General features: G+C 40.7%; 1 protein-coding gene and 1 long non-coding RNA gene across 3 annotated transcripts in view; one reads left to right on the top strand and one right to left on the bottom strand.

Annotated features, from left to right (window-relative positions):
* The window catches only part of LOC138284151 (uncharacterized), a 33,243-nt gene extending 13,145 nt beyond the window's left edge, over positions 1 to 20,098 (bottom strand). Inside the window, exons 1-2 of the long non-coding RNA XR_011201351.1 lie at positions 17,790 to 20,098; positions 14,775 to 14,985 (exon numbers count right to left, since the gene is read on the bottom strand). This is a non-coding gene — a long non-coding RNA (uncharacterized lncRNA). The remainder of the gene's footprint in view (positions 1 to 14,774; positions 14,986 to 17,789) is intronic.
* LOC138284150 (ras and EF-hand domain-containing protein-like) overlaps positions 1 to 21,632 on the top strand; it is a 226,438-nt gene that overhangs the window by 173,310 nt on the left and 31,496 nt on the right. For both annotated transcript variants that reach the window (XM_069222634.1, XM_069222635.1), the window contains 5 exons: positions 7,092 to 7,208; positions 8,869 to 9,016; positions 14,596 to 14,677; positions 14,790 to 14,904; positions 16,281 to 16,394. In XM_069222634.1, coding sequence (XP_069078735.1) covers positions 7,092 to 7,208; positions 8,869 to 9,016; positions 14,596 to 14,677; positions 14,790 to 14,904; positions 16,281 to 16,394 — 576 coding nt within the window. The remainder of the gene's footprint in view (positions 1 to 7,091; positions 7,209 to 8,868; positions 9,017 to 14,595; positions 14,678 to 14,789; positions 14,905 to 16,280; positions 16,395 to 21,632) is intronic.

The raw sequence follows: 21,632 nt of genomic DNA, 5'->3' as shown, positions 1-21,632 counted from the left end.
TTACATCCTTCTCTCTCTACCTTCTTATTTCTATCCCTTTGCCATTTACTTCTTTCTCACCCTCCTCTTTACACTTAAAGGCACAAGAAAAGAATGACCATGCCATTGCATATGAGTTCTCTGCTTGAGTCTGGAAAGACGAATGTGGAGACCGATAGAGGCCAAAGTTTGGGATCAAAGAAAAGAGAAATTTATTATTAACTTGCATTGAGGTGAAGGAGGATTTAGCCTTGAAATAGCTAAAATCTCTTGTCAAGTGGAGAGTGCTGCCATTGACAAATGGAGAGTGTGCTACATGGTCCGGCTGGACTGGGCCCTGAGCCACAGGGAAGCAACAGTACAGCTAAAAGACCAAGGTAAGGCTGGAGGGGTAGTAAACAGGCAGACGGGGGCAAGGTGATATCCTCTGTACCAGAGGTAACAATGTCGCTGCATGTAATCGTTCATGTTTAAAACCTACCTCTTTGTGATGATAGAATGTTGGAAAAAATGCCTTTGTTCTCTTTTTATCTCACCTCCCTTTTAATTCCACAAATTTTGTCCTTACCTTCATAGTTCCTCTTTGTTTGTTATGCACAACTTTTATCCTGCCCTTACACACTCTTTGAAATACCGTCTTATCCCATGCTGTGAGGCCCCCTTTCACATAGCAAAAACAAACTTTTTACTCTGCATTGTGGGTTTGTGGGTGGTATTCAAACACATTTAAAAACTCCACTCCCTTCCTTCTTTTTATTAATTTCTTCTGCTCCCTTTGCATCATCACAGACTTCTCTTTGCCAACTTCGCTGACTGTTCCATAACATTAGCAGTAGTGATTCTTCATGCAAGTTGGATCTCTTATGACACATAGCCTGTCCTGAACCCTTTCACTACTGATCTAAACCAAACTTTAACTGCTTAACAATTCTTCATATGTCTCTAAACTGCATTTTGAAGTTATAGCCCTTTATTGAGACAACAAACTCCTCTCTAGTTTATCGCTCCTCTCAATCCCCAGTATATTATTATCCTTTGTCAGGGTACCATTCAAAGTCACTGATGCATTCAAAACTCATTTTAAATTAGAACGTTGGAATATTGGGATCTCCACTGCAGACAATGGAGTGCTCCAGGTTTTTACTGGCCGGTAAAAGCCCAGAGCATCAACATTCCAATGTTATCTTTGTTCACACAACAGCTGTGAGCACAGGCCTCACGGAGCCCGAGGGGATTTTAATCCCCTTGGGCTCTTTGAAGACTTGGTCTTATTTATTAGAACATTCTGCCCTCTAGTGGCAGAATGTTCTAAATGCCTTAGAGCCCACCATAGCGGGCTCCACTGGCCATAACGCCTTCGGCTCGGCATTTAACGCTGGAGCAAGCCTTTAATGGCCGGTAAAGCCTGCTACAGCGGGATCTAAGGCAATATTAAATGTCTGCGCCATCATATAACTAACCTAATACTTTATTTTAAATTAACATTTAAATTTGATAGAGACTTCTGGCTGCAAATTTCTTACCTTTGAGTTTGCCCCAGGCGTCAGACTGGATCAGGCAGGAGAATTTTGTGAACAGTACCCCTGCGTGCCATTAGGTGACGTGGATCTGCTCTGCCTCTGCCATCATCCACGCCAGATATGATATTGCGGGTCCTATGTAGGCGCCACTCCAACATGCTGATGTCAGTTCTTTTCTTTTTGTGCCAGCTAGCGCCAATCTGAAGAGGGCTACCCTTCAGTCACTTTTTGACTAGGTTTTTTTTTTTTTTTTTACTTTTGTCGAATATATTTTTTAGTTTTCTACTCCTGGTGCTTCAAGGATGTCATAGAGAACGACCAGGTTGCATCCCTGTGGCTCCTGTCATCGGGAAATGTCTGTGACGGATCCGCACCTTGTGTGTCTTTGGTGTCTGGAGGACGACCACGACCCAAAGTCTGGCTTTGCATCTGAAGGCTTTGAAGAAGTGGTCCCTGAAGCTGATGGTGGCTCAACGCTCAACTCAATGCAAGTCGAGGTCCCGGTCGAGAGGAAGGTCCTGGGAGTGGTTGCCGAGTCCTCCATCTTTGTCGTCCCACACAAAGTCCTCAGGGTGGTCGGGTAAGTCGAGGCACAAGTAGAAAAGCAAGAAGTCTAAGCATTCTTCGACTTCTGGTCGGCCGACGAGACATGGGGATTTCTGGAAGCTGAAGTGACCCCCACCCAACCCCAAGAGATTTACGAGGTGATAAATCTCCTTTTTGGGCAGCCCGACTCCCCCTGAGCACCTTTGGGACCAGCAGAGTCAGAAGAGGCCCCTTCAGGTTCCGTATTTATGGCTTCGGTCTTGGCGCTGAAGGACACCCACGGATCTGGTCCTGGATCCGGACCAGCACCCCGATGCTGGCCCTGATGTCGAGGTTCCTGGCACCACCCACAGGGGGCACCATCCCCGTTCTCATTGCTGACTCTAACATGGAGCCGGGTGGTCGTCGTATGACGCAGACTCAGACGCCGGCAGGGGCTTTGACCCCTCTGTTGGATCCTGATCCCCTTTCTTATGGGCTAAGTTACAGTGAGGTATGGGAGGGGTAACTGTACCCTTTAGAATACCAACTCCAAGAGCCTATGGACTGGCGCACAGATTTGGGTAAGGCCAGTGAACTAGGTACTTATCCAGATACTGGCATGTTTTCTCCCCTTACCATGGCAACGGAGGAAGGGACTTCGTATTCAATGGTGGTGAGAAGGGCAGCTGAGGTCTTGTTCCTTGATTTGCCTTTGGTGGCAGTCAGGACTAACCTGCTGACAGAGGTGCTTTAGCCTGGGCTTTCCTCCCCAGAACCAAAAGGTATATGCCTGTCATTGGAAGAAATTTGTGGCATGGTGCAGAGACATTTCTGTTGACCCCCTTTCTGCCCCTCTCTCTTACTTTCTTTGGCCGAGCAGGGCTATGCAATGGGCACACTCAAAGGTTGTTTATCTGCAATTTTTTCTTTTTGAGGTTTCCTGATCAACCTTCCTTGTTTAACTCCTGTACTGTACACAGGTTCCTCAAAGGTCTTACACATATATTTCCCACCATCCCTATTCATTATATCCCAATGGAATCTGAATTTGTTTTTGACATTTCTTATGTGCGCTACACAATTGTCCTCTCAGGCTTCTCACTTTGAAAACAGCCTTCCTTGTGGCCATTACATCTGCCCACAGGGTGAATGAGCTGCAGGTGGTGTAATATTAGCCATCCTATCTTTCTGTCTATCCTGACAAAGTGCTGTTTCGCACCAGGACTTCATTTCTACCAAAAGTTATTAGACCCTTTCATGTAAGCCAATCCATCACCCTGCCTACTTTTTATGCACCCCCACATCCTTGTAAGGAAGAGGAGAGACTCCACTGCCTGGACCTAAAAAGAGCATTTGCGTTCTACTTTGATCGTACAAAATAATTTTGGCTGGATGATCAACTCTTTGTTGGTTATGTGGGTGCGAAGAAAGGTAGGGCAGTGCAGAAGCAGGCCATCTCCAGATGGGTCATCTTCTGCATCAAGATCTGCTACGCGCTGGCCAAAAAGCAAACACCTGAAGGTTTGCGTGCTCATTCTATCTGAGCTATAGGTGTGACCACTGAGTTACCCCATGGAGTTCCAGTTCTTAGCATCTGTCAGGCGGCAGTGTGGGCTTTTCTGCACACGTTTACCAAACACTACTGCTTGTACAGTTGCAGTGCTACTTTGCCTGTTCAGTCCTACAGGACTTTCTAGTATGATCTTGGTTCGCAGACCCACCTCCAGGGATGATATTGCTTGGATATCTATTCAAAGCTAAGAAATCTGCAACTCAAACTCTATCAAATGAACAGGTTACTTAGCTTTGGTAACGCCTTATCTTGTAGACACCTATTCTAGTTGCAGATTCCTTAGTGACCCATCCATCCTCCCAGCTTTGTGAACTGATTTCTAGGGACAGCAACTCCCCTCTCAAGGACTTAGTTTTGGCACACCAGTAGTCAGTGTTCTTCATGGATTTACATTTCTGGCATGGAGAGTCGTGAAAAGAAACCGATGCCAGCATGCCAAGGTGGCACCTATATAAGACCTCAATGTCATATCCAGTGCAGACAATGCCAACAACGGATGCAGAACCCATCTGCACCACCTAACGGCGCACAGGGGTACTGCTCAGAAAATTCTCTGGATCCAGTATGATGCCTGGGGAAATTCGAAGGGAAGGAATCTGCAACTAGAATATGTATCTACCCGATAAGGCTTTACTGAAGGTAAGTAACTTGTTCTTTTTTCATAGCCTCCACTAACTTTTCTAGATCATCCTTGCTTGGGGCTGCCCTCACCAGTGGAAAATGCCTGAATTTCCTGACATTTATAATATCAGCATTACAAATGTGGCTCTTTTCCAGTCACATGCAATTTCTTTAGCATGTATAGGCTATTGCCAGCAAATGACTGTTGAAATCTCTATCCATTTTAGCAATGTTAACTTTTAGCCCTCTTGGCTTTTCAAAAATGTAACGAGGCATATACATTTGTTTCATGTTGTCAAGTACACCTTTGAAAATCAATACAAACATCACTGCAAAGGGAAATTGCTTAATGTTCAATACTTGTAGCTGTTTTAACAGAAATCCCTCACAGCTTTCATTTGTCAGCAAAGTGGCATATATTTGGTGTGCAGCATATTCAAAACAACACAAACTTCACAGATTTTGTTGGATTAAAAATCACTTCTCGCTGTCAATTTTCCACAGGATTTCTTAAAATGAAATGTTAAAATCATTTGCATAATTCCGCTGAAAAGGACAGGCTGAACTTTTTATATAGATTTGCTATGGACAAGTCTCTGAAATGTCTTGAATATGAGGCTGCAACAAATGTTAATGAATGGTGATATTATATGACGAGAGGAGAAGTGCGTGTGACCTCTTTAGGCAACAAATCATCCTAGGCAATAGTGTTCGCTTTGTTTGTGGATCTTTTTAGGGCCAGTTTAGATATACTGTAAAGACTCCTGTGCCTGTTGCCTCCTGAAACTAGTACACTTTTTCAAACATGGTATTTATTAGTACTTTCATCCCTCAGGGATTGTTAGACTTTAAGGGTAATTTATAGAGCACTGTATCCGCTGGGGTCTCTTGGTACTATAAAACATTAACAGAGAGAAATCTGTTTTAAAAGAAATAAGGTGAGTCTTTATTTTTTTTTCCCTAAAACAGAGATGAAAGGGAATAGATCTCAGGTGAAAAGGAAGTATGTTCCATTGCAGAAGGCAAAATAAGTAAAAGCTGTGTGGAAATAGCAAACATTTTGGTTGTCTCTGCAGGGAGTACTTTTTGGCTGTGCTCGCCTTCTGATCCTCCACCTAAACCCAAGTGATCAGTAAAGGTGTAGCTCTTTGCTTGTGGTCTTACCATATTCCATGCTCCATAGTCTTGTTATCGCCCTCTATAGCCATTGGTTGATTAATGTGCAGTTGGTGAAGGGGTACAAGGTATAATTTCACTCTTGCCTGGCAGCTACCCCTGCATCCAGGTCAAGCTTGCATAGCAAACAATGTTTTTTCTCAATTAATGGTTTTATAGATGGGCAGTTAGGTCTTCTCGCAGTTGTGTCATTGGTCAGAGAACCTTCTGTATTATAACATGTTTTGTCTCTTTAAGTTTGCTGTTTGTGAATTCTTGTGGGCACCATGGTGCAGGTAGCTTGGCCTTTGAGGAGCTGGATTTGATGGGGGAATGGGCATCAACTGTGGTTTGGAAGGTGTGAATGAGGACAGAGTGCAGGGATTTGATGTATTTGTCACAGTCTGAAAAGCCTGTCAAGACACTGAAACTGTTGCTGAGTATGTTGATGGGAAGCCATTGAAAGATCAAATCTGTCACTTGGTTGATGTACACTGCCCTCTGTGAGGCGGTATGGCATGACGTAGGTCAAAGTGGGTGGCTGTGTAGTCAGTCAAGTTTGAGGAGTGTTTCAGGTGGGGTCTGTGTTGGAATTGCAGATAAAGGAGACCGTGTTGCTTTGTTGTGAGTAGGTACTCTCATGTGGGGTTTAGGGGTGGTGGTTTCAAGGAGGCTGAGGAAGGTTTCCTTCACGATCTTGGTTACTGTGTTGCTTGATAGGTTGATGTCGCTGAGGAACTGATGCTACTGAGGAACAAGTTCTTAAATTAGCTGGCTCATTATGTGGTCCATTCTCTCAGCAGCAAAAGAGATTAACGGTTGGACCGCCAGATTATGAGTTTGGCAGTGGGACCGCCGGCAACACCATAGTCAGTGCGGTGAGAACCGCAGCAGTCCTGACCTCAGCAGCCAAAGTTGGAGATCCCAGCATTGGGATCGCCATTGCCAATACGACCTGCTGGACTGCCAAGCTTTCAACAGCAATCCCATCGCCATGGAAAGCTTGGTGGTCAGGCAGGTAAGGGGCACAAAATGGAGGGCCCAGGGGGTACGCCCCATGGAGGGTGAGGTGGGGCCCCAAAATATTTGTGGTTTGTGGGCGCATTTTGTCCCATGCATTTTGTCCCATGCATGCATGTCTGCCCATTGTGCCAACAGGTAGGTAAGCATGGCTGGTATTGGCTACACTATACTACCCCCTGCCTCCCCTCACCAGTCCTGACAGCCCTATGGGAAACTCGTTATCCGGTGGTCTGGAGACCATCGGCCTAGTGCAGTTTGAAACACCGCCACCATGGTGGTCCGCCAGTTCGACCGCCAAACTCATAATGAGGCCCTAAGTCTGAGTAGGTGGAAGATGATGAGGAATGTGGCTTTATCGACTGCACACAACAGGAATGAGCAGAAAGGGGTGCTGAAGGATTTATTTGGTAGTTGTTGCTAGAGTGCATAGGTCCATGATGATTTGTGAATGGCTCCTCAGCTTCTGTTGGATGAGTCATTGTTCTGCATGCTGTACTGTTGAGGGAGCAAGGCTTTGAAAATGGAGGCAGTGGGGGTCTGGGGGAAACCATATACCTATGATGTAGGTGACTTTGAAAATATGCCTTATGTGTTCTACTCCATTAACTCGAGAGTTGATATGAAGATACTCCTCTTCATAACAAAGAAACTACCTTTATAAACTTTAGATACTAAATGTTTTACTTCTCTAGGGGTCGGACTATAGAGTTGAATCTCGAAGATCCCTGGATTGGAATTCCTCCCGGCCACCCAGTCACTGTGGGTCCACTGCTTCCTCCAGGAAACGGCTTCCTGCTTTTACACGAAAGGTATTGCACAATAACAAGAGACCATGTTTAAAGAGCTGGACAATATTGTGCAAATAATTCAAAGCATGGCTTTTTTATTGTCGAGCAGCCATGATTCACTTTGTGAAATAGCCAATTTTTAGGGGCATTAGGCCAGATGATTAACCACCTTTCTCCCTCTCGTTTGGAGGACTGAGTATTGTTGACAACTTAAAAATAGTGAATACTGCTTCTGCCAAAAAAGGGTTCCAAAATGTCTGATAATGCTAATGATGCCAACCTCTAAACATAATAAAAGTAGCTTGTTTTCAAATAACACTTCACAGGATGTTTGAAGTTTTGAGGTACAGGTTTTTCTATTGCACAAATTAATTATACTCATTTTGTCCACTTTCAAGCACGTGGACTTATAAAATCCATACGCTTCTGATTTCACACAGGTCCCCTAAGTGAATACCTAATGTTTTGAACGATATTGGACATACATACCTATGGTGGGTGGATGGTCAGGCAAAAAGAACTAAATCAATACATTTACCTGCCCAAAGACATGGCAATTTAGAAGATATTGCTATTAGAATGGTACTACTACTAATTAAGAGATCTAAATGTTTTCACAAAGGTGAAACTATTAGTCTTTGCTCTGGCTGATTGGCTCAACTCTGCAAGTTGGCTGTATTTTATGCTATGATTTAATGAGTGTTTTCTTCAATACGAAATGCTTTTTTTTCAAGGCCACAGCAAGATGCTCTAGCTGGATCACTAAAATGATTTACACAGTCTGAGTGTAGGATGGAGTTAAGCCATGTGAGAAAATATTTCTGAGTTTCCCGTGTTTTTGTGGGAGTTTTCAGGAGCATGGGAAGATGTCCCTCATAACTTGAACTTTAAACACTGTTTTTCATAGTAAGATACTCGTTAGTTAGACCATGTTTATTAGGCCACTATTTAATACTGCTGCAAATTTGTAAAGAAGGGTATTCCCATACCCACAACATCTCATACCCACAAATAAGAAGGATATGTACTTTGAACCATATAGATCTCTCTCAAACTCCAACTTGTTATTGACGTAAAGTTTTGGAATTCCATCTTAAGGCTACAATTTGATGTAGTGCAGCATAGATTGTGTAGTAAAAGGTAGGGGCTTCCTACAAGGTCTCACATGAAATGTAGCTAGTTTAAAAATCACCATTAGATAATACTATATTGAAGTGAGCTATCACTGGCATTTACTTGACATTTGTATTCACTAATAAAGTATTGCAACATGTAGGTCAAAGTAGGTGGTAATTACCCTGAGGGTTATGTGATCAGGGGAAAAGGGTATGTGAAGCTGATTTGCTCCTGAGCCAGGTGTGTAGTTGAAATAATAACAATAACATGGGGTGCTGTTTTTACTGTCTGCCTCGCCACATATTCACCATTGGCCTGCTTAACTAACTGTGCTTTGTTTGTTCCATATGGTAATAAATCAAGTTGCAATAAACAACATACAGCTGGGCCCTCAGCAATCAGGAGTGCAATAAACTGCATAAGGGGTGGTGGCCTTCAGACCTTTTATGGGGGAAATGCTACATGCTCATGTGAAGACTGAAAGAGGAGCAATTGTGTATCAGCACAAACATCTTTCTGTATTCCTTCTTTAATTCATGTCCTCCCTTGTTCAAACTTCATTTAGAAAGAAGGTGTGACGGTGGAAGATGAGAGCCAGGGCCCTTGTCTCGATTACCGGCTGGTCTTAGCTGGAGATGCTGGCTCGGGGAAATCCAGTTTCATGCTCCGATTATGTCTGAATGAGTTCCGGGGGCAAATTCCAACCACTTTAGGTACAGTAGAGCACAAGTCAACTATCTTTTTATATCCTTGATTATTTAACGTATCTTCATGGCATCACAACAAACTGAGTTTTACACGTGAACATTCATCAACTGTGAGAACCCTGGATACAGGTACAATGATAATTAAAGCAATATATCTCTCCTTAGATTGTACAGCCATCCCACGTTCCTGTTATGTTAAGGCTGATGACCTAGTGCTACAGTCCTCATGGTTAAATATTGTCTAGTTCTAGTTTGTGCTGGACAACCAGAAATCTAAATGCATAATTGTTAAAATAGTAGCCTTTAAAATGGTAACTGGCCTCAGGCGATCAAAGCACGCCATAGGGCCCGAGACTTCTTCTGAGTAGATACTGCATCATGTACTTATTCTGACCTAACATGAGCTTGTGAGTATGTAGTTGCTGTTGATCACAAGGTAGAAACCTATTAAACTGGTGTGAATAGTGGTATTTGTAAGATGCTAGATGTGTTTAAAAAGTGTGCACTCGCTTCTTGAACATTGTATCCCATTAATAATAAAACTATAATCATGTAGAAAACGGGGAAGTAAGGTGTTAAGAAGTTTGTGCCGGAAGGATACAACTTGGTTTTAGATGTCCCTTAAATAGATTTTATTGCACCCCAACTTGTTTCAAAAGTAAATCATCCCGAATTAGCCATTGCTCCTTTATTAAATTGATTTTCAATTATGAAATGGTACTCTGAACCATCCTCTCTGTCTGTGCCTGATCATTTGAATATTTGAAAATTCTTTAGCAAATCAACTGCGCCGCAGTGGGACAAACGACCAGTATGAGTCATGAAGTCATAAGCAGAACGGAAGCCATCCCGACATTCAACAATATCATTTTATCAAGGAATAAAAAAAGACAAAACTTTCACTTTAAATTTAATTAACGAGATTTTTTTTTTTTTTTTTTAACTCAAGACACTTCTTTCATAAGTGTATGTCTACCACAATTAAAATTCCTGCCGCTCACTGGTTTTACGCCAGTATGGGGCTGTCAAGCAAATCTAAATCCATCCAACCTTGGTTGTGACAAATGGGCTTGTGGGACCATTTTCTAGGATAGGAGTCAATTCTAGAACATTAAAAGAGAACTATTTTGTAGTGCCGCAAAATAGCCATTTCAGTGTGGCAACTTAGAGCGTTAGAGTGTGGAAGTAAAGCCTTTCCATCTCTCAGAAAGGAAGTGTGGTGTTTATTATCACTTCTGAGCTATCTATTTACATTGGCATGCCTTGACTGAGTTACAACAGAAACTGCTCTTATACTGCCTGTTTATGCCCTATTGTATCCCAAGTAGCCTTTAATTATATCTTAATGATTGTCCACACTACAGTATAGACAGTAACCACTTTCTCTACTTGTGGATGTATTTACGTATCTCTTAGTTTAATGTTAATTTCTACTTATCCCTTTATCGTGTTTCCATATTGCAGACGTTCCATATATCTTTATGGGCAAGTATGCCCTACCCAAATAGTGATTAATCTGCACAGGTTAATGTTACCCTTCGTGTACTTTCAGTTAATACTTCTATTACATGTATATTACAAAAGATTGTGCAGCGCATTGAAACCCAGGCAGGTGGAGTTTGCACTATCACAAGCAATATGTAAATAAATAAATTCTTCTCAATCCAGGAAAAGGTAACAGCAGCAGCACTCGTTGCACTGTTACAGCAAAAGGAAAAACGTGGATTACATTGAAAATGGAGTTGTGAACGGCTTCTGGTGACTTTTTTTGTGCAAGCGATACAAGAAGATCATTTGCTTGATCCCTCTTATCTATCATATTTGGTATTGCTGTTCCAAGAATGCACTGTACTCTAATGCTCTGATTACAAAGGCAGTGCAAATTCCATTTTGAACGCAAATTACTTTTTACACCCAAAATAGCACTACAAGTTTGGCACAAACTGTGCTTAACAAGAGAGACTTCCCCAGGTTTGTGGCATGTAAGACTTTTCCCAAATCATGGGTGAAAATTATGCTCAGTTTAGGTTTGTGTTCCCTAGACCAGGGGAAAATCATGCCCAAATGGTGCTTAATTCCCCATTTTAGAGGGTACAACTCTCAACTGGATGCAGATTGTACACCATCAATTGCCTCACCCTGCAGTGCCAGTGATTCTCTGGCATGCAGTTTGAACCTGTGATCTGCACTGGGATGGAACTCTGGCCTGGATGACCACTGGACAGCATATTTCTTCTACTTGACCTTAGATGTCTTCCCTATCATCATAGTGTAACATTAATCAGTTTGTCACCTGCAGGTCCTATCTGCCTTTTATTCTCATGTTGCATTGTAGAGGAAGGCCTGTTTTGTGTATGTGCCCCTTAAAAGGTATCTTTAGCTTTGAGATCAAAATAAAAATTACATGAAACAAAGCTGCATTTTTACTTTTTACTTAATGACGCTGCTTCGAGTCATCAACGTAACTTTTTTTTAATACAGTGACTGCAAAAGGATCTAATCCTTTTTAATTCTGTTATATCAATTAATAATACACAGCTCTTCCACCAGACTCTCTCGTTTGTGATGGGGATTAAGTAAGGTGTACACATTTTATAGAACAATATAAAAAAAAATGTTTGCACCATGCACCAAACAGAAACGCGTACTTTGATGAAAATGGCAGCATATTTGCTGCAGTAGACACTCAAAGCATAGTTCCATTGAGTAGAGGACCAACTCCTTCTCACGCTTGGGCTGGAGAGCTGTTTGCACATTTCTTCTTTCATAAGCAAACCGAAATAGTTCAATCAATAAACAAACGACTGGTATCTGAAAAGTGCGCCAATGATTGCCCCCACCGTACTCTTGGAAGAGGGCATGGATAGCAAGACTGTACCAGGAAACCAAAGTGCTGAATGTGAGAATGGAAAGGTGTTCAAAACTCGAGGACATGAGCAAACATGATAACACAGGAGGAAACTGTGGCATTTCAATCATTTAAACTATGGTCATGAGGAGAGTGAAAAGTCTGGGAAAGAATGTAATAACTAGATGAGGAGTATATTGATTCATGAAATTCCCTTTTTAGTACTTGAGGCCCAGGGATTACAACAAAGTGTAGTGTAAATCAAACAGCTGTACAATATGGTAATGCTTCATTTTGATTGGCAGTTGCTACAACGTCTAGAAGTAACGGAATCTCTAAAACATTCTTGGTACCACACTCTGAACAATGCTTGTGGGTATTCTGGCAGCATTCAGTCTGCTTACAATAGCTGACTCAGTGCTCCGATATCCGCAAGGAAAGATGGTGTAGTTTTAGAAAAGTGATTATTTATCGCTTACATTATGAAAGTCTGTCCCTTTGCGGGTCTAAGAGTGCTTCAGTTAACCATGTACATGGAGCATTTCCATATCTGACACATAGTGTTTAGCAAACGGAAAACACGATTTTGTTTTTGTTTTAGAGGAAGCGCGGTAGTCTGATGTGCAAAACAGTACTACAGCGCGAGTGTGGCATATATTATTGTGACCGACACGGGATGCCACAGAAATTGCATGAGAAAAGGGGGCGGGGAGGCTGTGCATTTCGTTAACAACCTAGTAAAATTGTTTTTAGTGCGAGTGAGCGATGGATTTTAATTGTCCAGTGCTACCAGAAGACTGCAGTAGATCGACTGGCTTGCAGCTGCAGGAAGCATGTGTTTTACTCAGCAGGACCGATTTTTTCTCGCCCCTCCCCCTTTTATAAACATTTGGCATTGCAGAAGTGCGCTCAGGAAAGTGCTTGCTGCTTCACCTACCACTGCGTGTGTTGTTAAATGTACCCCAGGACTGATGATCTGGTCGGTGTTTATCCCACTGAGTGAGGCCATGTAGTAGCTGCTGCCTGAACTGAATTAGGAGCTGTAGGTCTGCTGTACTGTCAATTCAAGAAACTTACAATGTCTCCTCTCTATGCAACATGTGAGTGAGTTCTACAGTCTTCCCTTCCTAGTGCATGTCTGGGATGTACTGAATGTGTTGCTGCTTGCCTAAGCAATTAACCGGAGTGGTATAATGGGCTCCAGATCATGCAGGAGTCATGTGGGAGAACTATAAAGGTAATCTAAGCCTCCTGGTTCTGTGTGTGAACATTTAACATCGAGCACCCACATTTTTCCATGAAAAAGGCAAATTTGTGTGCAATTTTATGTATCTGTTAGCGGAGATTTTGTGGATGGATGTTTTATAAAGAGTTATCAAAATCCTTATTTGTAGTGGGTCCATGTGGTGACACAGTCCTTAATCATTGTTGCATTGTCTTAGTATGCAAGGGCAATGCCGCCAATTAGAAATACTGTACTTTGGTAGGAGGTGAGAAATCCTCCCTTCATCACAAACTGAAATACTATGGAAATTGATATTTTCCGTCTACATACCTATACTTTGGAATCAACATCTACTATGTATTAGACTGTCCTCGTCGTTCTGCAATTCAGAAAAAAAAACATTTAACACCTGCCTCTTCTGCACCACCTTCCATCATCCTTAAAACATCCAGTTAGAAACTTCTCTTTCTAGTGACTCAATTATTTTTCGCTCTGCTTTGTCCCACCCTCAATGACTAGCTCTCTATACATTTATTAGACATTATGTGTGGGATATGTAAAATATCTGCACAATATACTGCTTGTGTAATAGGTTTTACTTGTGCTGTTAATGCGTTAATGCTTATGGAACGTATAAATCGTCTACTCTGTATATCTTCAATCTGTTATATCTTCACTACTTTATGTATGATTTTGTGCTTTTACGGTGCTACACTTCTTCTTGGGGTTAGGTTTGCACTCTATAAATAACCTAAATAAAAAATGAGTATGCTAAAAAAAAGAATAACAGAACTAAATAATGGGCATACCTTATTTTCAAAATTATTACCACAATTTTGTTGCACCATTTAATGTCCTGACAGAAGATACCCGTGTATTGCCCTATTCCAGGTTTAAACAACATTGTTTTTTATTACAGTAACAGATATATCAATAAAAACCACAATAAGGTGGCTTTCTTTGTACTTCAGTTAAGGCTTGACCTGACAACAGGAAATATTCACAGAGCAGAGTAGCTCAGATTGTGTGTGTCAATATGTTCGTGTGTTGTTTCATGCTCTAATTCGTTTTGCCATGTAGCATCGCACCGCATCAAGAGTTGACCTTTCTTTGCTTTAGTGTAGTAGTTTGTAATCCATTGCATGACTATACCAAAGTTTACTGCCTCCTCGGAATTCCTGGAAGTGTGCAAGTCATTGAGACTGTAAGTCAATTTTTCTTAGGCTTTACACTTTGGTGTATCTTTACATGGACAATATAGGGTCCTTTGTCTGCCTTGAATCATCACTCTCCCTACATTTGCCAGTTAGGATGTACACAGATTTGGGGTTGATCTCTCATTCTCTTCTCAGGTAGTTTTAACGTAGACTCCCAAATAACTGAAACTAAACAAACTTAAAATATTTTACGGAGAAGGGGCATCTAGAATTGTAATATCTGACCTGTTGTTTTTTTTACCTTTCTGACCTATGTTGGTTTTTTAATTTTTTTTTTTTACCTTCTTCTCCTTAGGTGTTGATTTTCAAATTAAGAAGCTAATGGTGGATGGGGAACAAACAACATTACAGATCTGGGATACAGCGGGACAAGAAAGGTAAAATTAATGTGACAGTTAAAAACAGACACTTATAGTTTTTATTACAGCTGCTAGAAATTGTGTTTTTGATATTATAAAATTCACTCTAATTCACCTTGTCTTTGTGCAGGTTTCGTAGCATAGCCAAGTCTTATTTCCGAAAAGCTCACGGAGTTTTACTGCTGTATGACGTTACGTCGGAAAGTAGCTTCCTCAATGTCCGCGAATGGATTGATGAAATCAAGGTACCAGATAGGACTTAGTGAAGATATGTTTACTTTCACGTTTAACTTCCGGCCTCAGCTCCTTAACACAAGCAGACTCCACTAGAGTAAAACAAAAAGATATAATGCCTTGATTGGTAAATGGATACGTTATTGTTATTGTCTCAGTTGTAATTTGATAATTCCACAAGTTCATGTTTGCATTATTGAACCTTTTTCTAAGAGTATGACGAGTTCTTGTGAAAAATCGGCAGTGACTCTTGGCATTGGTTCAATGACAAAGTCTAATTTTAGGTTTCTGATTATATACGCTGTTGATAGCAGCTAATGGGAAAGAAAACAGGTGTTACAGATAACCAAAATGCTCCCTTTACCCAACACATCCAGCATTTTCGTTGTTTGAATACCTTAATGTACTTAATATTTCTGTTTGTTCATTTGCAGGTTCAGGGTACCTTTGTTGAAAGAAGGTCAGATGATAAACGTTGCTAAATGTTTAACCAATTTGACATTTGATATAGGTTAATGAACAAGTCTTGTTAATATACCTGAGTTCAGTCTTGCGCTAACATACTTAACCCTGTGCTGGCCAAGAAGTAGTGTTCTGCATTGGGAATGAAAAAGCTAGAATGGGGAGCGTTTGAACTTCTACCAAACTGTCCATAAACAGAATTAATCCTTAAAACATTAACATAGTTTGGAGGCTGTGGAGATATACTTAATTATAAACATTAGATGTGAGATATGCAATATTCTTAATACGAGAAAAGGTTCAACGGCATCTAACCTTTCTGGTTCTTTAAGAAAGTTTAAGCCCTTCATTCTTTACTTGGTATGTTCTCATTCCTACAGGTACACCATATATAAGGAATTATTATTTTTATAATACTTTAGTTGGCCATGCAGACTTGAGATAGTGGATTACATGATTACAATAAATAGTGTGTTTTTCTTCAATGCCCTTTTTGGTATATGATATAAGAATATGGGACTGACTTGTATACTGTATTTAAAATTTGAATGCACACATTTAAAATTCCAATTTTAAATACGGACTACTAAGCAGTGTCTGATGTTATTTGTGTGATGCAGTTTTAGCCCCAGTGTAGGATGAGGCTTAAATAAAGTGTGGGTACTGTAACTTCTTCAGACTGGAAAATAAATTGCTCCCTTTTGGAACCAACATAGAATTCTGTAAAGAAGATCTGTACTCTGCACCTGCAGAGATAAGTGCTACAGTACTCCAATTAAAAAAACAGAAACTACAGTGTAGGTTCTCAAACCCTAAGCATCTGCTCTTTGGAAGCATCAAAGTTTATTTATGACTTTCACATCTGTGCAAGTTCTGATTTTATGTCTAACTGGTTGGTATATTAAAGATCTACCTCATGTTTTAGAGTTCCACAGATAAATCTATTCCAGTCATGGTAATCGGCAACAAGATTGATCTTCGAGAAGAAATGCCAGAGTCCGGTAGTATCCGCACTTCAGATGGGGAGAAACTAGCACGGGTGAGTCGGCAAGTGTGAGTTGGAACTGAGCCCATGTGTGTTTTAGACATACTAGGAAGAAGAGTCACAAGCACTATCATTCTATTTGCAGGTCTGTGAGCACTCATTCTGATGTTTTATAGAACGTGGTAGGTGTCAGAAACAGAGAATGTCGTTTTCAAAGCATCTTTTGCATGGATATATTGAGCAGATGGCAAACTCACACCAGTATAATTGAGTAACTGAAATCCTGGTCTATATTCGAATTCTAAAACTATCAAAGGAGTAAGGCATCGGATGAGTGACTGTTCAAATGCGCGGCCACACAATAATACCAGTAGGATCAGTTCTACAGAATCCAAGATGAACTGCTTCCTATAAATTGAGGTGTGACCGATATCCAACACAAAGACACCTTTTTTCACAGTTTCCGTGACAGAATATGTGCTTGTTCTGTCCTTGTACACCAACTTCACACATTTAAAGTGCATTCTCTTTAGAAGATTGTGCAACAAAGCTAGAGAGCAGGAACAGCTAGAACACAGACTCTCCACAGCGTAACTGTAACTCCTGGATGCAGATCTGAGGTTAAACTGAGAAGTCCCATTTGGTGGCTTAAATGGTTTTATTGCGAAATAATCTTGAAGCAGCTGTGGAAAAAAACGATGATTGAAAGAATCAGCTGTGAATTTTTCTGATGCAATGAGTTCTCATTTCAGAAATAAATGGGTTTGAATTGTCATGGATCACCTCAATTGGAGCAACTCACATAGCAATGCAAATGAACTGGGTAGTGGTGGAGAAGGGATTCTTCAAGCGTTGGCTGTAATCACCAAACCAACCCTGCCACTGGTCTATGGAACATTGTTAGTCGACATGGAGAGAAATCTAGAAGCAATCATTAACATGCATTTCCATAACAGTGAAGACAATCTGGACTCCACAGGAAACAAGAGTTGTAATGAATTTTCAGGGTTTTATTAACAAACTTAGTTAGGCTGCAAATCCTTAATTGGTAAATCAGATCATTAAGTCAAATGGTCAAGAAGCTGATGTTTCAGTATGATATAGAATAAAACATTAATAATAACTCCAAAAAGAATACGGAATATACAAATTGTGTGTAAATGAAGGAAACTCCCTAATCTAAATCAAACAGATATAGATCAGGAAGGGCACTTGGTTAAGTAAATAAGTTAAGGTGTCCGCTTCAGAAAGCCAAGTAAAAGTCTCTGATGAGAGAATATTAGTACTCTTACATAAAGCCTTTTTGCTCAAGCAGTGGCGATCAGCAAACCTAAGAAGGGTTTTTTTCTTAACTCAAAGTCAGAAAACATCTCTTCTTTCTGGTCTAAAGAACACACAGTAATATTATTTATCAAGATGTTAGTTTGCAATGTTATAGTTTGTTCTCACTCTTGCGAGCCAATCCTTTTTCTCCAGACTCTGGAAGCAGGTAATGTCCCCTCTTTCTCAGAGCAGCACAATGATCCAGTCATGACTATGTTCTTAAGGTGTTACTCTAGACAGACTGTTGGATACATTCAGCTCTTCCCACGAGTCACTCTCCTGTCCTGGCACCTTCTTCTTTTGATAATCTCTCCATCAGTCTTCTGCACAACAACATTAGCTAGCAAAATGCATCTGGGAAAACTTAGTATCTGCAAAGGAAAAACACATACCATGCAAAACAAGTATAAAAGATATGTGCAATGAAAGGATTACTAGTTTGGTAGTCAAGAAAGTATGGTCAACTTTAAGTTAAACAAACGTTTAAACTCTGGTGCTGTTAGTAATTGCTAAATGTGGTCACCTACTAACAATTATGATTAATATGCAGACATTATTCAAAACTGTGAATCACATTTTGCTATTAAATGTGTTAATTATGTAAATGTAAAATTGCTCTCCTTCAGTAGAAAACGTGTTATCATGTTATCATTCATTAAATCAGTTTGAGTCCTTTTTTAAATAACTATCCATTCATATTTGGGTATGGAATAGAAACATCATTAGCTGTCTGCCAACTTCTTGCACTCAATAAAGTTAATGGATTTTAAACAGAATTAATCATTTTAAAAAGGGGCTGTGAGACGGCCTTTGGTTTGTAGCTGTGCCATTCACCTTGTGGCTCTTCCCACAGTCAGTATATATGCAATGGCTTGGCCTCCTTTAGCTCGTGACTTTGTGCCAACCCGCAGGACAGCCATACAGTGTTTGAAGTGTTGCCAGTTTTAGTGATGGCATTTTGATGCTTTAGGTGAGTCTGCATCACTAAGAGGCAGGTAGTCTAGTCCTTTAACCTTCAAAAGAGTTTGTCTCTAACCAACACTACTGAGTGGAGTGTACCTGCTCCCCAGAGAGCGAGTATGTGTGGCACAGAGTGAGGTGGAAGGCAGCAGCGGCCGCAGACATGTAGTTTGATGGTATTTGTCAAAGATGTAATAATCTCACCTCAAGCACCACATATACCAACAGGCTCGCCTTACTCACGTCAGGACTGCTATGAGATTTGCACTCTGGACTGTGAGCTATGTAAATGTGGCCGTAATTCTGCCTAGCAACACTGATATTACATCCCCAGTGTCATGGAGCTAATTCAGAAAAAGTCTGTTTCACACTTTATTACAATGCTCGTATTGTCAGCAGCTGTGCCCTTTTAATTGGAAAAGTCCTGCTCTTTCCTCAGCACTTGAGAAGAATCCAAATTAATGCCAGATCTCATTGGCTTCAGGTGGTCAACGAAGTGCTCCTCGTAAGCAGTCTTATTTTTTCATGATTTTGCTGCTGCTTCTAGTTCACTTTATTGCTTATATTACAATTGTATTTATATAGAGCTTACTACTCATGGCGAGGGGTCAAAGCCCTTTCAGCGAGTAGCACACTACTCCGGAACCCAGAGGATTAGTGGTGTATTAGTATAAAGAAATAGGAGTACAGTATTAGTATAAGAAGGTATGAGCTAATTTGAGCAGAGGACATGTGAGTCTGTTAGTTGGATTGAATAGAATAATGGAGGGACAGAGGAGCGAATAATCCATAAGTGTTAATTGGGAGATTACAGTAGTAATATGTGGTTTGGGATGAGTAAAGGAGAGATGGAGGAGGGAAGAGTGTGTAGAAAGGGATTAGGGAGATCATAGTAATAAAATGGGCTTTTAGATGAGTCAAAGGGGAGATAAATGTGGGAGAATTTAGTAGGGTTGTTTGGGAGACCATAGCAGTAAACTGAGGTTTCGGGTGAGTCAGAAGGGGTAGAGGAGGGAAGAGTCTAGGAAAGGTTATTTAGGACATCATAGTAGTGGAATGGATTTGGGATGAGTCGGAGAGTGGCAATAGAGGATAGGTTGCTAGAGGTATAGGGTGATGGTGAGGCAGATTAAAGCTTTTAGGAGTGTATTTTCTTTCCTCTTGAACAGTAGAACTAAAGTAATAAATATATAGATACATGGTTACATAGCAAGGAAATATATGTGTAAGGAATATAATATATAGAGAGAGATTTGTATCATATAAACACAGACTTTCAAATGTTGCAATATTTGAAGTCAATTTATTTGTGTACTCTTATAACATTGTTTTATCTTTCCTCAATATTTCAATAGTGAAAAGCTTGTAGATAAATAGGATAATATTTACCTATTGTCATAGATACAATAAAAACAGAGACTCATAAGCATCTAATCAGACAACTTATGGAGAAATTATTCAATGACCTATTAACATGTCAAGCTTAATATAATATATGTATACACCTACACATCCATACATATATATACATTTAAATGTAATTAAAATGTACATTTGTTAAAACAGGCCTAAAAGGTGTGTATATATTTTAAGATAAAATAGTATTATACATATTTGTTTCAAAGAAATATACATATCTTGATATATGCATATAATCAAATTATTAATGTTTACATACACACACAGGAATATGCAGTCCATTGCTGTTTTAGTATGGTGGTTATGTAGGGAAGAGCCAATTCTTGAGTAGTCTTCTGAAGATAAGACAGTTATCCGTGGATCTTATATTTGGGGGTAATGAATTTCATAGTTTGGCCACTTAAACAGAGAAGTTTGTACCACCTATTGCCTTTCTTCTTGTATAGTGGTGTTTTGAGACGGGTGCCATTGACCAGAGGTTTCTTTGTTAAATGTAATTGCTGATTTTATTCCTGATTAAAAATGGCCTTGTTCTTGTATTGCTTTGTGGGTGATATAAAGGAGATTGAAGGACGATCTTCTGGCAACCGATAACCAAAGTAGGGCCTAGACAGGAGAGATTTGGGATTGTGGGTGGCGTGGGGCTAATCGCAATGGCATAACAAAACCTTAGGGAGGCCCCCTAAAATGCATTGCAAGGGGGCCTCCTTATTCAGTCACTCTACCACCCACTGTTTTATGGATCAAATCTGTTTATTGGTATATCGTGATATTGAACAAGATACATAGCCATGCGCCTATAACCGTAATGGCCGGCAACAAGAAAGCAATAAAGGTGCTTCGTTTCAGTTCCGTAGAAAGGATCTATAGAAAGCATTGTGCGAGTAGTAGCTGTAGTGCAATATTGATTGACTCATTTCAGACCACCAATACAAGAACCATTTCCATGCTGGCGATAAACCAGGCATCAGATGGGGAAAGAAAACAAATTATGAGCATAACCAAAATCAAGACAGCAATAACATAAACGCAACATGTAAACAGTAGAGCTCCACCGTTTGTCTTTCGCACTGCCACTCACCTCCACCCTCCCAGTTCAATGCCCTATTATCAGCCAAGCCCCAGATCCTCATCCCACCCGCGGAACGCCAACCGTCCGTCCAGACGTTGGGCGTCCCACAGAAGCCGCAAACTCTTTAAATATGCGGGGCAAGTACGTTTGTTAAATTCAGCGGATAGGATCTGTATAAACGGTCTCCAGAGATCAGGCACCTCAACCGCCCATTCTGTAGCTGCCAATGTTAGTTTCTCCATTGCTAGGATAAACCAGAGTTTGTGGAGCCATGCAGTGTGAGTCGGTGCTCTATAATGCTAGAATGGACTGGTGTGCCGCATTGAGTGCAAGGGCAATCTGTCGACCCCTCAAGGAGTGGAGGGGAAAGGTGAGAGGGTTTGGGAGGCCCAGTATAGTAAACATCGGGAGTCTGGGGATCTCAGTGTGAAATACTCTATCTATGTCGTTGAGTATGCTTTTCCAATATCTTTGCAGTTTAGGACAGTGCCACAGCAAGTGAATGAGCGTGCCTGTGT

Source organism: Pleurodeles waltl, chromosome 3_1, assembly GCF_031143425.1.
Source record: "Pleurodeles waltl isolate 20211129_DDA chromosome 3_1, aPleWal1.hap1.20221129, whole genome shotgun sequence".
NCBI lineage: Eukaryota > Metazoa > Chordata > Amphibia > Caudata > Salamandridae > Pleurodeles > Pleurodeles waltl.
The sequence above is the reverse complement of the archived record's forward strand: the minus strand, read 5'-3'. Positions and strand labels throughout refer to the sequence as shown.